Genomic DNA, 20,844 nt, shown 5'->3' on the forward strand with positions numbered 1-20,844 from the left:
TTTCTATGCCTACCTCAAGTGCCACAGTGCTATAACCATAAATTAAAACACCTACCATCAGAGAGGGTTTTGACAGTCTGAGGCAGCTTGGCCGATTTCATCATTGCTGTGAAGGTAATAATTTCAGTTCGATCTAGGCGGCTGCAGCCCGTGCACAGCCCCTTTATCAGTAGAATGAGGTGTTTCTACAAAGAAAAAGACATCAAGTACAATTTAAACTCTCTTGATTCCAATTATTCCTCAATATCATGTATTCTAAGCAGCTGCATTAAGAGTACTGCAACTTCAGCTAGTAAGGCTATTGCAACATCTCGAATCCACTCTCATCTCCTACCAAAGATCGTGACAACTTACTAACTGCACGTAATTCAGGTCGCTAATGTTGTCCCATGTGCTTGTTATAGAAAAGCATCTGGAAAAGCTCTCTCTCTTATGACACGCTAAGGCTTAAAGCCGGCCCTATCAGAAGCTGCATTACGTGAACACTTCTCACATGCCTTTCCTCTCTGAAATAGATTTAAGCTTTCCCAGAAGACTAAAATACAACTGGGGAAGAATCCATCTTTAAAAATTTGATGAACAGTTTTGATCCAGGTTGTTACACAAAACCAAATCAGACTGTAGGCAACTGCAACAGAATTAACCAAGGCTTCAGGTCACCTTTATTTCAGCTTGCTCACAAGACGAAATTCTGAGTAAAGGATGCAGAGGGAAGATTCAGCAGGTATCAGTCTCTACAAAAGTCATACACCTTAAATATTTTAAGAACTTCATTAATTTTGCTTTATGCAACATTAGAGCAATATTCCGATTAGAGGCCAAAGTCCATTTTTGCACTCAGGCTTGCCCACACGGTCAAAATCTGTGCTCACCTGGGAAACAGCACATGCTTCATCTGGGTTCTCAAGACGCAGCAGTGAGAATTCAATCAGGACTTTACAAGCAGCTGCCACCGATTGCAATTGGTTTCTTGGTACTGAAAAAAGCAGATGCTTGCATCACTCAGCACAAGTTTTTAAATAATTCAATGTAAGATGTTCTTAATGCTTTCAGTAAAACTGAATGCTATGCAACACGCACACATACACAATCTATCACACCTAACACAGAGATGCAATGTAAATTCAGTCTCATTATAACGCAACACAAGAAATGTCAGTAAAGCAAGGATGATACCTTCGACCCGGACAAGGTAATGTAGATAGATACAATGGCTTCCCCAGCAACATTATTTAATACTGACAGAAGCACTGAAGAACACGAAACACCTTGACCAAACCCACTTTTTTGCTGAAATTGCCAAATTCTGTCAGCCAAAATAATATAAAATATTTTGAGTCACCACGTTTTGATCATTCATTCCAACATAGTAATGTAACTGCTAAAGAATAATTTTGAAGTCCCGAAAACAGATTTAAATGCTTCATTTGACCAAAAATTATTTTTGCTAAATGAAGTCAGGGCAATGATTATGCAACCAAAAAGTCAACGCCGCCCAGTACTTGGTGGCCAAACACCCCTATCAGCAAGTCTCCCTCTCCATCTGAATTGACATTTTGCCAGTATAAAAGCTAGCAACGCTGGCCTCACGCACTCTGCCTTAAAGTCTGATTCAGAAAGAAGGCTCGAGACAAATACCTAAAGGACAACAGTTCTAGTTTACTTTTACTATATCCTAGTCATAACACAAGAACAAGAGCAGCAAAGGACAGGGAATACTTACTTAGACCACACACAGTAGTGATGTAATGCGTAGAAAGTGCAACGAAGGAGGAGTAAAAAGGCTCGTATTGTTTGTCATGGTGCAGGATTTCAGATTCACTGCAACAGGAGAACAGGAGATATGTCAATTGTCTACAGCGCAATAGCAGCACCGCACAACACTCAGAATATGTTATATCTATTAACAGATGTAAGACAAGATCATTAAAATCATATGCTCTTTCCAAATCAAAGTTTTGAGAACAGAATCCTCTCCCTTGTGCCCCATCTCCCGTGTCCTCAGGACTGAGTCCTCCAGCAGCAGACAGATCACGGCACCAGCATTGCTATCCACATAGAAAATTTAAGTAAATAGTTCCAATACTGCAAATGTTTCTCCTTTATACCATCAAGAGGCCAGCCTCTTTAACAATTGCTCTCCCAGTCAGAGGTTCATTAATCTTTAAGTTATTCTAAACTCAGCTGCCCATAAAGTTTGGACTGTTTGTTCTGCTAACGCTAGGCAGGATTTGCCAGGACTGGAGCACAAGGCATTCCCTTTCTGTCAAGGCACGGAGTCAAAATGGAGTATATGCAATCCTGCAAAACAGAAGGACCAAAACAGGCAATTGCATAACAACAACAAATACACAACGCAGCGACTGAGACAAGCTGGGGAGTAAAGACTTTTGGCAGGTAACGCACAGCAGAGAAAAATACGTCCACCGTAATCAGCCTCATGGGTAGAGGCCTGCCACTTCAGAGATCTGCATCATTTTGCCCCGCACACAAATCAAAACAAAGCTCAGAGCAAGTGAAAATTTCACGCCAACTCAAACTAAAAGTAAAAATTGTAAAGCAAAATATGCATCAACGCACTGAAAGTCAAGTCCCTGAGGTTTCTCAGTGAGGCTCGCTGGCCACAGAGAACATCTATTTATGCACAGAAATGACACGTTAAAGGCTGATGCAGCAACGTGTCACACCACATCCCATTTGCGCAGAAACCTGAAGGCAACCACCTTGAGCACAGAAACACAGCTCTGCCTCCATAGCTTGTTCTGCCCTTGATTTTTCCTGCGACAAAACCAAGGGATGTGGACGCATGTCTATTAAATGCTTAAATTAATTTCCTTCACACTTTCAGATGATAGAAACTTTTATTCCATGAAGTGAATGAGCAAGTCAGAAGAACAGATTACATGACTGAACTTCACTAGCCACTTTACCTCTCGAGACACAGACTTCTCCACCTCTGGCAACAGAGTTTATTTCTGGGGGGGAGGTGGGGAGTAGAGGGCATCAGCCTATCGCGACATACTATACCCAACTAAAATGATGACTTCTCAAGTTTGGCAATGACTAGCGCTGCTGCAGAGCACGGCAAAACGAACCCACGTATCCCCTTCACCCACCCGCACACAACGATGCCACCTTTGGCAGGGTGGGAGGAGGACGAGGACACACCATTCCCTGCTGACCGGAACAGTGCCTAATTTATGCCCAGTCACCTTCCCTTTTTCTATCCTAACCCATCGTTTCCGGTCATAACGGGAGATGTAGCTGAAACAGAAGAAGCTACAGAATATACCATTCCTTCTGGAAAAATGAACAGAAATACTCAACAGCTTTGTAGCTTTGATTTCCTAGTTCTGAGGGTTTTTTTACTTAGTCTACCCAAAAAGCTGAAATACCAAAGTAGCCGCTATGAAGCAAGAGGCTGTACTTGAAGACATTCAGCAGCATAACGCGACTTGAGTTTCAACCTCTCACTCACCAGGCTTCACCTCACCCTCTCTTGCCTGGAGTGCGCTGATGGCGAACGAGCCCAGAGACTGAACATGCAAAAAAGTTCACGCTCTCTTATGTTCAGACGCTAATTTTGCTCACCTACGTCATTATGCCCAACTATAAATTAGCAGCAGTAGGTGTATGCAATGTATCTTCAGAGAACAAATGAGAACTATTTGGGAATAATAACTAGCAGCTCCCCAACGATTATTCTGCTGTATAGGTCAAGCTGTGTGAGACACAATACCCACAAGGTATAAGAACACAAAGGTGCAGAAACCAGAACAAGATAGGGAATTTCATCTGGATTGGATAATAAGAGGCTTGAGTTTTATTAAAACAACTCAGGGTCTTGTTACGGTAGTGAAAAGTGGAAAGCATCTGTCAACTAATCATCAAGTCCTTGCAAATAAACACAAATAAAAGATAACAGCTGAAGCTGTGATGTGCTAGAGTGTTATTTTGCATATATAGTGAGATTTAATAACAACTTTCAGCTATTGTATTGTGATTTATTGCTTAAATAACATTTCCTTCCCAGGGAAAACCATTACTCACGCTAAGCAAGAAGCCTCAGTGTCAATATCAAATGTAACACGTCAGCAACAAATACCACCTCCTTTCTCAGTTCTGTTTCCAAATCTTAAACAGGGCTAAAACAGACCCTTTCTGTAAGGCAGCAGGCACAAAAGCAGCCTCTTCCTTGAAAAGGCACAGCAGCAGGTGCAGGAGTTCCCCCCCATTGAAAACCCTTCCCTGAAACTGTCACAGACTTTGTAAACCATGTTCCACTTCAGCTGCAACTTTCTAAGTCAGTATTTCTATAATTTGTGTCAAACAAGAGGCCAAAGCCTATCAGTTCTGGAATATACCTTCTAACAGGGGAATTACAGTAACTTGATGATGCTTAAACTTAAAAATGAAATGTAAGAGTTGTCAAGAAAAGGAGTTTATTAATTTATTTTGAAAAGAAAAGTGTTAGTGATTTCGCTGTCATTGAACCACGTTTACATAAGGGGAAATCCAGCGACTTTGCAGATGGCGTCAACCAACGGTCCCACTACAAGAGCTAACAATCATCTTCTAAAAATAAGCTGAACAGATAAAATATTTTAGATTAGAAATCTAAAGATAGATTATTTGTTCAGAATAGAAGAGCATGGCTCCAAACACAAACAAGCTATATTTTTTCCACATGTTATATTTGCCACATGTTATATCGAGGCATGAAATAAAAGATAGCGTCCTGCAAGACTCCACAGGCCTTGCGCTCGCATTAAATCCTGCTGGGTCCGAAACGCAGTCAGCATCACAAGTCAAAACTCAGGGCAGCGCTACTTAAAAGCAACAAGCTGCTGTCTTGTGGAAAATGGAACCATCGTTCTCACTAACGGAGGAAACAGACCTCTCCCAAAAGTCAAGCGCGTCCACTCAAACGTTTCTGTGATATTCTTCTGACGAAACACTCCAATAATGAACTTGAGGCACAGTGACAGCGGAGCGCCACAAGGAAAAGCGAAGCTGAAACGGTTTCTAAAAGAAAGATTAGCCTAAGAACTGCCCAAATCACATAAATATTGAGTATATGCAGGTTTCTAGGTGAACCACGACTATATGTACATAGGCACAGAACGTTAACTTGAAGCATCCATCGTTTGTATGCTCAGACATTCTATTTTAAGCAAAATACCACAAGGCTTAATTTTATTATCCTCCTTAGCGCAGTGTTTGTTTTTTGTTTCCTAACAACTTATTACAGTCAGGGTTACATCTTTGTAACCGAGCATAATGTTGTAGCGTTCATACCTCGTGTTTTAGAACATAAAATAAGCTGTAAGTTAAATTAAATAGCTCCAATGAGTGCTCTCATGCTCCGAGTTTAACCTTTCTGGTTAAGAAGAGGCAGACTTGATTTGCTTCAGCTTCATTTCTCCTTAAAGCACAAGCAGTATTTCACTGGTAGAAACCTGAAAGGAAGTCAATGCCGTACACTGACCCCCCCCACGAGTCTGTCACCAGAGACGGGCTAGGGGAGACAACGACTTTCACCGTACAGCCTGCAAAACCGTAACGCGCTTGAACAAAAGCAAACCCGCCAGAACAGTCCCGAAGCCTCTCCGCGGGGTAACTGTCAAAGGTGCTTTTGCTGTGGCCCAGCAGCAGCCAACGCGGACAGCCGGGCGTGCATGCTCATCCCCGCTTATTAGGTCCCACGGGCACCACCCCGAGAGCCTCCCAGTCCCCAGGAAAGCGGGAGGAGGCTGGGCGGGAGAAACTCCCTGGACGCTGCTCGGGGCTCCCTTTTTTCCCCGGCAGCCCCAGCAGGCGCTGGCCACCGGCCCAGCCCCCAACAGGGACGCTCCTCAGCCGCTCCCCGCAGCGCCCCACCGGCTACCGCCAGCGGCACCCCCCCAGCGCTAACTCCGAGGGGCTCCCCGCCGCCGGACACCCGCCCTGAGGGAACGACGCTGAGGGGAGGGAGGGCCCGGGCCGCCCCCCCCGGAGCCCGGCCCGGGCAGGTGAGCCCTCACCTCTCGATAACCGAGGCGAGCAGCTGCGGGAGCTCCTTCATCTCGAAGGCCGAGTAGGAGGCGGAGAGCAGCGGTCGCACGGCCACCTCCCAGCCCGGCTCCGCCGCGGCCCCCGAGCCGCCGCCCGCCGCCATCTTGCCGCTCCGCTGGGCGAGGGGGGGCCGCGGCGGCGGAGGGGGACGGCGGGCCGGAAGTGCCTCCCCCCCACACGCGCCGCGAGACAGGAAGTGACCCAAAGCCCACGCGCGCGTCGCGCCTCCCGATTGGAAGAGGAGGGCCCGGCCTAAGCGCCTGCGCAGTACATGAGTCAGCAACTTTGCTGGCGGCGCATGCGCCGTGAGCGTGGCTGGCGGGGGAGCGCATGCGCCCTGCCCGCGCCCCGCCCAGGCGGTGTGGGAGCAGCCGCAGGGTCAGGGCTGCGGAGAGCCCGAAAGAGGCAAAACCACCCACTGCTCCTCAGCACACGGCTTTTATTGAGGCGATCGGCACGGTGGGGAGGCGGCTGACAGGACACGGCCTCTCACGGGGCCACAACTCGCTGCGAAACCCGATTATGACGATTTAAATCCAGGTACAAAGAATTAACAGCCATTATCCGGAGGGGAAAAGGTGCGAGGTTCTTCGCTGCTGAACTACAGCACCTTGATGCCAGTGTTGTACACCAAATACAGGAGAGTTTTTAAAAGTGGGAAGGAACTAACGTCATCATTGTAATAAATAAAGAACACGGAGAGACTTCGCATTCAAGTTCCTCCCGCAGCCCTGCAACGTAATTAAGTGACACGATGAGGCCATTTCCCCCCAACATCCACACACGTTCTGACCTTCTTCCTAACGAAATGACCCATCGTCTCCTCCTCTTCTCAGGCCTCGCATACAGTAGCTCACGTATTACCAAGTCTAGCATTCACGTCACAGCAGCCGACAACCCCGCAACGCTCCCCTCGCCAAGACGAGAGTCATGGCTGGAGCTGAGGGAGAGGCGAGGATCAAGAGAACACGCATCCTTAGTATTATCTTCACTAACATCTGGGAGATGATGTAACGGCAGAGTTTAGGGCTTTAACGGAGGGTTGGGAGATGTCTTTTTTAGTCATAACAGAGCGATGTCTCTTTTCCATCTCTCTCCCATTTCTTCTCACCAGGAGACGTGTAGGCAGCATATCATTTTGTTGCGCTAGCAGCTTTTCCTCCCAAATATCTTCCAGCAAAAAACGTAATATAGACATTCGCATCCATCAGTCACGCAAGCTGGAATTCCTGACTGAACCCAGCGGCAATGCTGTGGGTGGCAGATCTTCAGCCAGTCCAAATCTCAGACACCTTCTCCAGCCTCAGCCTTCCCTTCACCCGCAGCCTTACCGCCAGGCACGGTTCAGCAGCTTCACCTGAGCAAGTCTCTTTGTGATCATAGTAGCAAAAACCAGCCCGAAGAGGACGCTGCTTATCAGCACGTAGTCATAGTCGTCCTTCAGGACATCAAACTGCTTCGATGGGTACACTCGGGTCTGGTAGATGTCCAGGCCATATGCAACAACCTAAAGAGATGAGACCATGAGCCAGTAATGCAGCTTCTAGCAGAAAAACAAAGATACATCAAAAATGATTGACTCAGGTCTATAGTTTTGATCAAAAGAAGAAATGTTTAAGCGGTGAACAGCCACATGATTGGAAGTTCGAGATCTCCCTGCCACAGGCTGCGGGATCACGCTGCTGCTCCACCCACAGACTCCACGGCCCTACGCTGAAGCCTCCGCCCTGAACTCACCAAACAAGTAGACTCTAGGCCAGAGGGGGCTGTATAAATCCCTCTCATTCGGGATATGGTTTGATTGTAGTTGATAAACCTCTCGGCATGGATCTGCACATCAGGGGAGTAGGGAATCAGGTTCTCTTCTCTGAAAGGCATTTAAAGAGACATCAAAATGCAATCAGACAGCACATGAAGGACATCGCCTGCGTTTCCTAGTCTGATCATCACAAGCTGACCTAGACCAGCAAATTTAGCAGCTTTTCCCAGTGCAGATTCATATTTGCTGCAAGATGAAAATCAAACGTGCCAGCTGGGTCAGACTACACTGCAGCACCCTCCTTTTAGGCTTCTAGAGTTTTAAAAATAAGTGTCATTCTAAAAACTTTAGACAGTTACTCTTAGAGTGCAGACAACAGGCTGGTCTTGCTAATGATAAGACCTGCTGCATTACAGACAAATGTATTCCATTGTCACAGGCCGGGAACAAACCAGCCTCGCTTAATTTCATGCAAGAATTGCCCTGAATCTGTCCAGGACAAGTTGTTCTACTTCACACTACCGTATTAAACACAAAATTCATCCCTCTTCCAAGCTGCCCAGAAACAGCGGCTAGCGCGCTTGCCTTACCTGCTTTGTTCCGTAGGGATCTCTGGGCGGCGAGGATCCAGCAGAGCCTTTGGAAGGGAGAGGATGGCCCCGGAGGGAAGCCCAACTGTGCGTTAAAAGAAATGCATCTTAAAAATGGCCATTTCCGACAGCATTTTCTAACAGCTAACATAAGTGCTCTCTTGGTGCTTATCCACAGCATTTTCTAACAGCTAACATAAGTGCTCTCTTGGTGCTTATCCTTGCACTTGCCGGGAGTCCAGGGCAGCCTACAGGCAGGATTTTTGGCAGCAAACTGCATTTTGCTTGGTTTTCAGTGCAAAACATGGCTCATGCAGGTAGCATAAATGCGTTCAGAACAGAGCAGCATGTACTTACTGAGCAAGTGACGGCTGGTGATGCCTCGCTCGGTGATGGTGGCCTCCATGGCGCTGATAGCAGATGGGAAGATATAAGATTGCTGGAGAACCTGAGGTAAAATCGGGCGGTCAAGGGAGCTGAAGGCTGTGGCATTGTATTGCTCCGTCCCTTCGTACAGCTCCAGCACAGTGAACTCGTTCCGACGTGCCTTCGTGTTCCAGTACTGGTACTGAAACGAGAGAAGATTTTTAGGAATACAGGGCAAGCAGAGTCAATAATACAGAGGAAGCAGGAAATTACAGAGAATGGTCAAAAAGTCTTCTCCATGCAGGTTCAGCAACTGCCCCTACCTCCCAAACATAAAGAATGAGAAGATAAGAATAACTTCTTACCACCACCCAGTTCTCTGAATGAACAATGTGGACAGGTCCCTTTGCTTTCTTCTGTACCGATGAGTGGATGATCCTGCCTGTGACCCCATCAATCAGATATATTCCAATGAAAGTGCGCTCATGATGTGTATCTGTGCTCTCTGTCACCACAGCAAGCAGGTTTGGATTCAAGGACTAAAGAAAAAGAAAAAACAACTGAGACCCCCAACTTTAGTGCCACAGGCACCTTGTTTATCTGCAGTTCATCTGGGACGAGGCATATAATAAACAATGTATCTTATTAGCACAAATCACCTGAAGAAATCAAGTAGCTATTTCCGCATCATCAGTTGTTTGACTGACTTAATTGCTGCATGAAAACATTTTCTAAAAGAAATCTCCACCAAAATTAGCATCTTCTGCAGAGGGTTATGCAAGAAAAAATGGCACCGCAGGGCAATTAATCTCAACATAGTGCCTAGAAACGGTGCTGAGATCTTCCCGTGAGACAATGCATCAACAAAAAGTCAACAAAAAGTTCTAACGGCACCTTATAGAGAACACTGCGGTCTCCCATCACACGGCCCTGGGAGTGCACGTGCTCGTTGGACCTCTTCCCTTTCACAGTCACTATCCTCTGTACTTCGGTGGGTATGATCACCTCCCAACTCTCCTCTGTTGTCAGGTCCTGCAAGAAAAAAGCATGACGTAGGAGGTTTTATCTTGTCCTCAAAAGACCATCTCCACAATTAAGATGCAGGGAGCTTTCTCTGCTTTTGAATTTTAAAAGTTTCTTAGGCACATTTTGAGGCCAAACTGTTTCTATTCTGAGGAAAACTCTGTAAACCAAATGAAGAGATCTACCATTATCCAGCGGACATTTAGGAAAGTGACATCACTTAGACTGTAATGAGTCTTCCATACCTTTTTCAGCCTGAATCCAGAGAGTTTTCCTTGCTCAGCATCAACTAGGTAAAAAAAGATAGAATGAGCCATTTCTTCTAACTGGCGAAGGACATTTTTAGTTGCTGGGAAAGCTGTAACCTGGAAAAGAAGAATTGAAACACAGGTTAAAAGCCAACTAACGCACAAAAAAACCCCACCACAAAGATTATTTCAAACACGTTTACCAGGATGAGGTCTGTCTTACCAGAATAACCTTGTAGTTTTGTGTGAAGTGTGACTCAACAACATTTTTTTTTATCTTGCACCAAAACGGAGGGGAATAATTAACCGGAACATGAAGAAAATTTCCTTCAGGCAAAGCAATTTACCTTGTACTCATCATCGATCAAGAGTAGTACTTTGGCATAGTCTTGATCCATAATAGGCAGAAGCAAAGTCTGAAGAATTGGACGCTTCAAAACAGGGGGAGCTACTTGACTTCTCTTCCCAAAGATGGGGTTAAAGACATACAGAAAGCTCATTTTGGTTTCCTAAAAAACAAACAAGACGCAAAACTTTTTTTAAGGCAGACAAAAGAACTGGTTTTCTACCCATTACCTGCTGGTGTCAACTATTCATACCCTGGATTCAGCTATTCCATCCTCAAAATATTCCGTTTGGAAACGCATATACTCTATCCCACATTTCTCTGTCAAAGCCACACCGTGGCATAACGTAGTGTTCATGGCTTTAACTAAATCCTACCTGCCACCTGCTGAAGCAGTCTCAACACATAATAGTGTCTCCTCCTCCCTCACGTATGGAGTACAAAACATCCTGCAGCTAGCTAAAGGACAGCCGTTGTCGCCTAGCTAATGGAGACCACACGTGACTTATCTCACAAAGAAACCACCAAAGAAACTGGATTAAATTATTTCTTTTGTTTCAATAAAAGGCTTCAAAATTAGTATCTTTAAATTTTTTAGGATTGTGTGTCTGCTTCCCTCCAGGTCTCACTCCCCTCCTGTCCCCACATGGGTGATAACCAGCCGATACTCAAAAAGGTATTTTCTGCCACCCTTTCAAAGGGCAGATTTCCATGCTAAGCAAGTTCAATGGAGGGACAGAGGAAAGGGACTCACCTTGTCCTTAACAAGCAAGGTACATTGTGGAGGGTGTGGGAAATGGGCTGTTGTTCTTTGGACCATCAGCTTAAAGGAGGAGCCCAGTCTCACATTCCTGAGATACTGCTTCCACAGGATGGTGCCAGAACTGCTTTCAATACCAAAAAGCTGAGTAGAGAGACACAGTAAAGCCAAAGTTTAGAACAACATATCTCTCGCATTCCAGCACTGCATCTTTCTTTGGGATATGACAAAGACAGAAGAGTCTTAGTCCCTCTCCAAAGCTTGCACAAAACATTCTGCGCATCTTCTAATGACATTCTGCCCAAAGCCTGCCTAAAAACAGGGGTAGGAATTCAGAGCTGAGACTCTTAGCTACAGCCTAGAAACAGATTCCTACCCTGGCTTCCTCACCTTTCCCGAAGCGGTGACCATCACCATCATTTTCTGGAGGTTGAATTCATCTCTGGCCAAATTGTCAATGTTAATCTCATTTTTAATCTGGCTCCGGGGTTTCCTGGCGTCATAGAACATCTTCCAAAGATGGGCAGTCCAGGCTTGCAGCAGGATAAGTTGGGAGGACAGCCGCTTCAGAAACATCCCCAGCAAACCATCTGCAAATAGACCAACAGTGATAACGAGGGAAAAAACATTACATCCCACTCCACAATTGAAATTATGGTCTCAGCCAGTAGAAGAAATGCTGCCATGCATGAACCTATGATAATTCTTTGCCTCGGCCTCCCACTCCAGAATAGTAGTTATAGTTCCCATTTCTATGATAGATTCTGGCATTTACCAAGCTTTCCCCACTTCACAGTGGCATAGCTCATTCCAAAAGATGCTCTCATCAACTGAAAGCAAACCTTCTTGCAGAGTACATAATCTCTTCCTTTGTATTCCTTCTTTCTCACTGGTACACTCACAGCAAGCGTCCACCTAAAGCTTACCCACCTACAAGGTGTGTATCTCCCTCTGCACTCATTACTCAGAGCTACAGAAGCCCTTGAAGTAAAAAATACTTAATTCTGCCCAATCAGGGTTTATATTTAGCTTGCTGAAAGGAGCAGAATATCAGACTACAACTATATTTCACCGCTGAGGAAAGCAAGCAGAGAGAAGATCAAGTTCCACTAGGAAGCATTAGTCAGAAGCATTAGAAAACACTGCATGCAGTCTGAGGTTACCTTGAATGGCTGCATCCAGGACAGCAAGAAAAAAAACAAAACAAAGCAAAAACAAAAGCTATTGCAAATGAGTTCCAGAAAGAGTCAAAGGGAAACGTTTAGGAGAGATGGCCAAAATCCCTCCTACCGCTGCTGACTGTTTTTTGAATATAACAACATAATACGCTCATGCCCTCCGCATTTGGCATTGGACTTCAAAAGTTTAGACAGAAACGGGTTTATTTCTGCTCATTTTAATTGCCGTCAGTAGAAATTTGAATCCTCTCAGCTCAGAGGAAGAAGAAAACAATAAATGCATTTGTTCAGGAAGAAAAACAAACTCAGAAAGGTAATTCCGTTAAATCTACGGCTTACCTGCTTTCTTTCCAAATTCTCCCTCCAACTCAGCCTGTGCACCTGTCAGAGGTAGATCCACCATCTCCAAGCTTACCACTTCTGCTAGTGACTCCTCTCTACTCCATACAACTTTTCCTGGAAATAAATACAAGTGGGATATTGGAAAATTGATGTCACTGAGATGCCCTTTCAACCCTTTCTGCAAATTAACATTTTTGCCATGAGGATCTTTTCTGAAGAAACTTTGAGGATGACCTACAACAGCACTTGGACTCAATTCCTACAAGAAGAGTGCTGAAATCTGCAGAAAGTCCGTGAAATTCAAAGGCTCTGCCTGCACAAAGAACGCTGCAGAACTATTTTCTCAGATGAAATGTCCTGTGAGGGTGAAAGAGTCTCCAGTACCTTTCATGGGACAGTTAAAATTAATTTTGCCAGTTTCCAAAGAAAGCAATGATAAAATATAATCACTTGGGACTTGGAGTTTTCTTTTCTACAGCAACAAGGTGTGCACTGTTAAAAATGGAATGGGTTAGCTGTTTGCCAGTTACCTGGCTGCTGGAGGAACATTAGCATGTGGTCTTCTGTTTGCACCAAGGCTCGATAGCCCACAGAGTCATCCTTCTTCAGGAAAACTTGGATGTACAGCTGGAAAAAAGAGCAGAGCAGGGCAGTGAGGTTGATGATCACATCATCTCCTCGGAGAAAACAGAACTCTGAGGCGAAACAAGAACAAACAGTGTGATTGCATGCAGTAATCTGGTGTGTCTGCAGAACGCTCTTCACCTTGTCTGAAGGTGAAAAGCTCTACCAATCCTGCCAAATAAGGGTATGGAGGGCATCGCAAGTCCAATAAACCACAGGACTGAAATAATCTCTCCCTGCTCACCTGCTGTGGCTTGGCACCGCTCTGCTCCAGGTTAAAGGTAATCGTGGTATCCAACAATCTTTGTCCAGTTTCAACCAGGTAGAGATTAATATTGTAGGTTTGATTGGAACAGGTTAAGGATTCCTGTAACAAGAGGCAGAAAACAGCTGAGTTAAACATACATGCCACACCAAATTCTGCAGAAGGATTTCTAGTTGAGTGAGAACTGCGGCTTCAAGATATTTTTAGATTATTTATATGGAGCTGCTGCAAAACATCAGTCTCCAAAAACATAGGGTAACACCTTTTTCGTTCTGTTCCCACATGCAAAAGAAGAAAATAGACTGTCAGGAACTTCTGCTGCTCTTGGGAACAAGCGTGCTTTATACCTGCTTCCGGGAATCCTCCAGAGTACTTCCAGCATGAAGGCCATCAGAACTTCCAGGTTTCTGAAATGAGATAACATCATTTCAGACCCCAATAAGAGTGTAAAAAAAAAAATAGGTTTTTGAGTGCCTGACAAGCCTCAGCTTGACTCCGAAAACAGGCAGGAAACAGTTCTGTTCTATTCTATTCCATTTCTGATAAAAATGAAACCTTGCTAAGCTCGGTATCCCTAAGAACTGAAGTCTTCTATAGATCAGTAAAGCCGATTCCTAGGTTACATGCCCAGCTTACACAAGGCTGAAACAGGCTGCACACAGGACAGCATGCTTCATCAAGCCAGAGACAGCCTTAGCTGGATGTAATCAAGATCTGCTTGCATTACCACTGTCTTCATACGTCTGAGAAGCTAATTAAATCTTCCTCTTCCTCAAGTTACTACCCATCCCTCGGCCTGTGAAGGAAAATACTTGCGGAACCCACCCCCAGTGCATATCCATGCTAGAGCTGTGCTGGTTACATAGTACAGGCAAATTGTACTAACCAGTTCACTCCTGCAGGTCAGGACAGCAGCCACTGTTTTCTCCCCAGTTGTTGCAAAACTCACCAGAGCTGCCTGAAAAGAAAAAAATAGCAGGAAATCATAAAACAAACAAGAAAATCCCAAAACCCCACCAAAAACTACCTGTGCAGCAAATTAAGCCATACTGGAATTAAAAACAGATATTTCACAGCCAAATTTTAAATGTCATTGTTTCATCAAATTAAAAAAAAAAAAAATTAGCTCTTATAACACTGAAAATACTGAAGATGGAAACAGTTGACCTGCCACAGGCTTTTGAACCACCATGTCCAGTGTTACTGAGCTTTTTAAAGCTTGTTTGCTTTCCAAAACCTCTCAGCTGGCCTAACAAAAGTACTGCTGCACCACTGGCCACTTAGACACGCGTGTCTCTCTATCCACCTCAAAACCAGGAAACTACCCCGACGTTGACAGCTGTCAGCAACAAAGCATACCTACACTGACGCCTGGAAATACTTCAGCAGCTAGTATAAATTAAATCAAACAGTTTTCAAGTGTTGCAGCCACAAGCACAACTGAAATGAGAAGCTCAGAGGTTTGTTCAGAATGCGTAGTACAAGGGTATTTGCTTATTTTAAAGAATTTTAAGCTGTAGTTGGCCCTCTTGCTTGAGTACATTTATCTTGGTTACCTGCTGGAAGTCCCGGAGGTGGCTGAGCAGCCCATGTTTGTACTGCAGCAAAGAGAAGTGGCTCGGAGACAGCTGCAGGAAGAACTGAGTCCGCGAAGCACTGATTACATTGGGTTGAGTGGCCAATATCCTGGGCTGGAAGCCATCAGCAAACTCCAGGTCAAGTGACTGTGAAAGGGAGACAAGCATATGTGTTCATGAAGACTTTTTCTTCACTGAAACTAATACCTTCCTTTTACCAGCAGCAATATAAGCTTTATGAAGAGGTTCCCCATGTCAGGATAAACATACAGCAGAAGCAGGAACTAGGCTCCAATTGGAGCAAACTCTGGAGACATCAATCCAGAAGGAACGACAGACGCAATATACAGTTTTCTCTCCCTTCCTTCAATTTACGGATCGTGCTCCTCCCCACACCTCTTCAATCACTCTGTAGGCTGCCAAGAGGAGAGCCCCCTGCGCCGCTAGGCTCACTCAGGCACCAGACCAGCTGGATAATGAATTACGTACAATGCTCTTTCAGCACTTCTCACCTGCAGCGGGATCTGCTTCATCTCCTGCTCCGTCTCCAAGGAGCAAACATAGAGCGAATGCGTGTCCATGTCCATGCACACCAGCACTGCCTCCCCCACCACGCTGCACACGCCGTTTAAGCTCTTCAGCCACGGGGCTGCTACTCTGATCTGCCAAGCGAGACAAACAAAGAAATGAAGTTGTCAACGAACAAAATCTTCCAAGAACCTACTTGGACACAACCAAGAATTTGTCAGAATTATTTTTACCCATGACCCTGGGAGAAACTATCTATCAGCCTGAAATTTCCAGGATGGTCTTGAGTAACAGCTGCAAGCCTAATTAAGTTTTGCTTTCAGGGCATTCAGCAGTGAAATCCATTTATTATTCTATATACAAAGCCTCAGTGAAAGGGCAGTTTATCTGTACTACCACAACAATTAATCACTCCGCACACCACACCACACCCCATCTAGTTGGAAGTACATTTGTTAACACCAAATTCAGTATTTTGGATCCATGATAGAGCACTACCTGTTTTGTAATTTCTCCATCTTCTACGCTGAACGTTAAAACGTTCAAGTGGCTCTGGGGAACGATTCCAAGCACGTGGATCACTCCAGTCCCATGGGAATACAACAACTGGTACTGAGTACTCTCACTGCAAGAGAGGCAGCAACCATGAAGCATCGTCTTCTCGCATTACTGTTTTCAGATGTCTTCAAAAGCATAAGGCAAGTACAGCATCCTTTCCTCTCCAAGGCAACAGGCTCCCTGTCAGAAGTTTACACTTCCACTTAAAATACATTCTTACCTTTCTGGTAAGTGTTCCACCCATTTCTGGTGCCCGTTGGAAAGGTAGTGAAGAGAGATAGCTGCCTTCTTCAGGACTGCCACGTATTTCACCACGTCCTGTAGCCCCACCAAACTAGCCACCTGGAAACTAAACACGGGGCAGAGACAATAAGTTAGAAAATTATTTTCTCCTAGGGGAAAAAAACAACACTCTGTTTGAAGAGCTTCTTCAAACACTTCACATCGGTCTTGAAGTACAATTTATAGCCCTCTTTATCTATCCTTGCTAATCTCAACAGAGAGCATTAGGCTGGAATCCAAACACCCCAAACCAGATGCAGGCTGAACATGTGGTATATTTAAAAAGAAAATCCATCTATGAAAAAAACTCTATCTCTTTCTCTTACTGGTTTGCTAATAGAAACAACATTAGATTTAACTGCAAGGTTCAGGCATTCCTAAGGAATTCAGCCAAATGTTATTTCAGAAACCTTACATCTAATGAATTCTTCCCTATAATACAAGTCCAAACAAGGTCAACAACTCCTTTCTTCCTTCCTAGACCAGGATTACAAAGGGAAAGACAGTGCAAACACTACCTGCCAGTGTCCAGGGACGTCTCCCAGTTCAACCCTCCGATGTTGGTCTCCCAGGAACGCAGAATACGCCCAGCATTAGACACAGTGATGGCATCTGCCCAGGAAATTAAGAAAAGGAGATGAATGTAGAACTTGTATCCCACCACAGATCAACAAGGCAATGAGTTCTGGCAAGTTCAACTTGTGGTCTAAGAAGTGGTTGAGATGCCACAAGGACAACTGCCAGCCCCAGCACACTACCTGCATGTTCTGCTTACCCTGCCCGTGGATCAGCATCGCATCTATTGCTCCTTCGGGGGTTCCCTTGTCTACATGGCGCCACACTGAAAGACACAGAGTTAAGTGAGAACAAGATTTGTTCCCCCAAAGGCATTTGTTTGTTATTATTTTTAATAATAAGCAATAAGCTTACATAGAGAACAGTCTGCCTGCCCTAAGCAACAGCTTTTGAACTGCTGGCTGAATCCCCTCAGTCTGACAAAGCAATATCACCAGCATTATCTATCGGTATGAAAACACAGCACACCTGATCGACACGTTAGCCCCAGCGCAACAGGCGTATTCCCCACAACAAAACCCCGCTTCACTCACGGATTTCGCCGCTCCTGGAGTTCAGGGCGGCCACGACGTTCTTCTCGGTGGCCACGATGAGCTTCTTCGAACCCTGCGAGGCCTCCAAGGAGGCAAACTTGAGCTTCCCCACAAACTGCTGCCTCCTGGGAGAGGAAACGCGAGCGGGGGTGAGACGGGACAACGGGGCGCTCTGCTGAGGGGGCGGGAGGGGGAAGGCCCGACGGGCGGAGGCGGCACGGCGGGCTCAGGGCCTGCTTGCAGAAGGACGCCGGCGCGGTGGGGACGCCCCGGCTTTCCCCCAGCACTCACCAGTCGAACTTGCCCACTTGGTCCTCATAGACGGCGGCCGCCAGCGGCAGCAGCAGCAGCGCCCACAGCCCCGCCGCCATGGCAGCGGCCGGCCGCGGTCCCGGCGTCGCGGGGGCCTTAACGCCGCGGGGCCGCCCGCGCCGCCGCCTGCGCGGAAAACCCGTGTGAGCGCCGCGGGACGGGCGCAGGCACCGCGCGGGGCAGCCCGCGGGCGTGTCCCAGCAGCCCGCGCGGCGCCGAGGGGGCCTCGAAGCGCGGCGGCGGCAGCACCATGCCGAAGTCCAAGCGGGACCGCAAGGGTGAGCGCCCCGACCCGCCTCCCCCTCCGCTCCGCCATCCCCACCCCCGCCCTAACGCGGCCTCTCTGCTCCGCTCCCGCAGTCTCCCTGACGCGGACGCCCAGGAAGGGTCTGGAGGCCAAGCAGGCGCTCATCGCCGAGGTGAGTGCGGCTCGGCCCGGCCCGGCCCAGCGCCCCGCTCCCCCTCTCCCGACTAACCGCTGCCTTGCAGCTCCGGAGATGCGTGGACACCTACAAGTACATTTTCGTCTTCTCCGTTGCCAACATGAGGAACAACAAGCTGAAGGACGTCCGGAACGCCTGGAAGCACAGCAGGTGAGCCGGGGTGGCGGCGGGGGGATGCCGGCCGAGGGGTGAGCGCGGCCTGGGAGCTGACAGCCGCCGCCTCCTCCTCCTCCTCTTCCTCTTCCTCCCACCGCCCCAGGATCTTCTTCGGGAAGAACAAAGTCATGATGGTGGCGCTGGGCCGCGAGCCGAGCAGCGAGTACAAGGAGAATCTACACAAGGTAGGGGCTGGGGTTTTTTCCGTGTGTCCCAAGGCGTCGCCTCGCCCACGGCGGCTGGGTCACGGAATAACGTCAAGGGATGACAGAGCTTCAGCGTCACCTTTCGGCGGGTGTTTTAGTTGAATCCATCCGTATCGTGACACAAAAGCTCTGTTGTTAACAAAAAAAAAAAGCTCTGTTGTTAACAGAGCTTTCGTAGCTGTACGGGACCAACCCCTGAAGGTAAGTCCCTGGCTGCTGCCCGAGTCCCACGGCGGCCTCTTTCTTTCAGGTCAGCAAACACCTGAGAGGTGAAGTTGGTCTGCTCTTCACTAACCGCACCAGGGATGAGGTGGACGAGTGAGTATGCCTGTGTCACAGCCATGGCTTTGAAGTGCTGGGCAGACTTTTTTTTTTTTTTTCCCACTTGATTACTTCACTTGCTGATGTGTCTCTTAAAGCAGCGATGGTCTCATGAGGCTTTTCAGTTCATCCTTCTCTGCCATCCCCTCAAAAGCGGGGAAGAAGTTACGGCAGGCCGTGCCGTAATCCCCCTCTTAGCCCAAGGGATGTTCTTTCTGCAGCTGAAGCTCTCGCTACCCGTCTCTGTCTCAGGTGGTTCTCCAAATTCAAAGAGGTGGACTTTGCCCGCGCAGGGAACAAGGCGACGTACGCGGTGAGCCTGGACACGGGGCCCTTGGAGCAGTTCCCCCACTCCATGGAGCCTCAGTTACGGCAGCTGGGATTGCCGACGGCATTAAAGAAAGGTATGTGAAGCGGCCGAGAAGGCAAGCTTCATTTTTCATCTGCACAGATAAGATCTTTTAAAGAGAATGTTAAATGATCAAGTAGAATTTAGTTTTAGAGAAAATCCTGATGGACAGCTTTCTCCTTGTTCTCATTACATTCTTCTTGCGCCATTCTTCCCAAACCGATGTCAAAGGACGAGTGAAACAACCAACCTTCTACAAGATACCATTCTTTCTCAGTAGAAACAACTAGGCCTAGCCTAACCCAGCGTGTTGGCATCCCATTCAGAAACCAGATGTGCGGGGTTTTCTTTTTTTAGCGTTGATCTCACCCTGCTTCTTGGGGTGTACTAACGTTTGCATGGAAAGGCATAAGCTACAAAGGGCGGTGTTTGAGAGAGTCTTAGCTCTGCACCCCACGTTTCACTGGGCTTGCCCAGCATTTGTGAGCCTATTTCAAGAGCTTTTGTTCCTGCAGGAGTGGTGACGCTACTTTCAGATTACGAAGTCTGTAAAGAAGGGGACGTTCTCACCCCTGAACAAGCCCGCGTCCTGGTGAGTAATGTCGTTCTGCGTGAGCCCCTGTTTCCCCCGATACAAAATAATCGATGGTTCGGCAATTCCCCTGGAGGGTGCGAGTTCTCAGACGAAGGTGAGCAGTACTTCTGGGTCTCAGTCAGTGGGGTGCAGCAAACATCCTTACACGTTCCTAATGCGAGTGCTAAAACTCTGCAGCAATTATTTTGGCTCCTGCTTTGCTGCAATTCCCATCTGGAAGTTATATTTACCAGAAGTGGTTTTGCCAGGCTGGCCACGGAGACAGTGGAGCAGGAATGACAGATTTGTGTCCTTTCCTAGAAACTCTTTGGCTACGAGATGGCGGAGTTTAAAGTCACCATCAAATTTCAGTGGAATTCTGAGACGGGAGACTTCCAGAAGCTTGTGGGAGACACAGCAGAGGAGGAGGAAGAGGAGGATGACGATGACAGCAATGAGGACTAGCAGCAGTCCTTGTGCTTGGACTCTAGACAGTTCTACTCTATTTTAGAGACAAAAAGAGGAGGATGTTTCCCTTCCCTGTTTGCATGCAGAGGACAAGGGCAATCAGCTCAAACGTGCTCTTTGTAAAAGATGACCTAATTATGCTTTTTTTATATAAATCTATATATAAAACTTGAGACGGTTGTCACTGCTGCCTGTTACTGTTTGAGTACCCTGGGATCTGAGGAAATGCCACCTCAAACATGAAAGCTAGGCAGAAAGTGTGCAAGCGTAATGCGGCTTAGACACGACACGCCTGACGCTGGGGAAGGTGCTGAGGGTTTGCTCTTATCTGCTGGGAAAAGCTGCAGAAGCAGCTATTTAGCTCAAAGCCACCGACCGCTGACAAGGAGATGCCAGCCAGGTTACA

At 46.8% G+C, this 20,844-nt stretch overlaps 3 protein-coding genes across 7 annotated transcripts in view; 1 reads left to right on the forward strand and 2 right to left on the reverse strand.

Annotated features, from left to right (window-relative positions):
- Positions 1-6,219, reverse strand: part of UBR4 (ubiquitin protein ligase E3 component n-recognin 4) — a 78,692-nt gene extending 72,473 nt beyond the window's left edge. For all 5 annotated transcript variants that reach the window (XM_075520768.1, XM_075520767.1, XM_075520766.1 and 2 more), the window contains exons 1-4: positions 6,024-6,219; positions 1,724-1,821; positions 873-976; positions 56-185 (exon numbers count right to left, since the gene is read on the reverse strand). In XM_075520768.1, the coding sequence (XP_075376883.1) occupies positions 56-185; positions 873-976; positions 1,724-1,821; positions 6,024-6,157 (466 nt within the window). In that variant the 5' untranslated portion in view covers positions 6,158-6,219. The remainder of the gene's footprint in view (positions 1-55; positions 186-872; positions 977-1,723; positions 1,822-6,023) is intronic.
- Positions 6,220-6,476: 257 nt separating this feature from the next.
- EMC1 (ER membrane protein complex subunit 1) lies at positions 6,477-18,047 on the reverse strand. Its single transcript, XM_075520770.1, has 23 exons — positions 17,901-18,047; positions 17,610-17,734; positions 17,276-17,341; positions 17,019-17,112; positions 16,439-16,567; positions 16,159-16,285; positions 15,645-15,794; positions 15,112-15,279; positions 14,442-14,513; positions 13,903-13,962; positions 13,535-13,657; positions 13,197-13,293; positions 12,664-12,780; positions 11,537-11,736; positions 11,141-11,290; positions 10,388-10,549; positions 10,038-10,157; positions 9,664-9,801; positions 9,135-9,308; positions 8,761-8,971; positions 8,404-8,488; positions 7,792-7,921; positions 6,477-7,561 (listed from the first exon to the last, which is right to left on the reverse strand). The coding sequence occupies exons 1-23, from the start codon at positions 17,978-17,980 to the stop codon at positions 7,382-7,384; spliced, it is 2,958 nt and encodes a 985-aa protein (XP_075376885.1). The 5' UTR covers positions 17,981-18,047; the 3' UTR covers positions 6,477-7,381.
- A 12-nt stretch (positions 18,048-18,059) lies between these two features.
- Positions 18,060-20,611, forward strand: MRTO4 (MRT4 homolog, ribosome maturation factor). The gene is made up of 8 exons (XM_075520775.1): positions 18,060-18,199; positions 18,282-18,340; positions 18,411-18,514; positions 18,624-18,705; positions 18,977-19,044; positions 19,300-19,451; positions 19,912-19,988; positions 20,292-20,611. Exons 1-8 carry the CDS (start codon positions 18,172-18,174, stop codon positions 20,433-20,435), a joined length of 714 nt encoding a protein of 237 aa, XP_075376890.1. The 5' UTR covers positions 18,060-18,171; the 3' UTR covers positions 20,436-20,611.
- Positions 20,612-20,844: the final 233 nt, after the last annotated feature.

This window comes from Mycteria americana, chromosome 18 (assembly GCF_035582795.1).
Source record: "Mycteria americana isolate JAX WOST 10 ecotype Jacksonville Zoo and Gardens chromosome 18, USCA_MyAme_1.0, whole genome shotgun sequence".
Lineage (NCBI taxonomy): Eukaryota > Metazoa > Chordata > Aves > Ciconiiformes > Ciconiidae > Mycteria > Mycteria americana.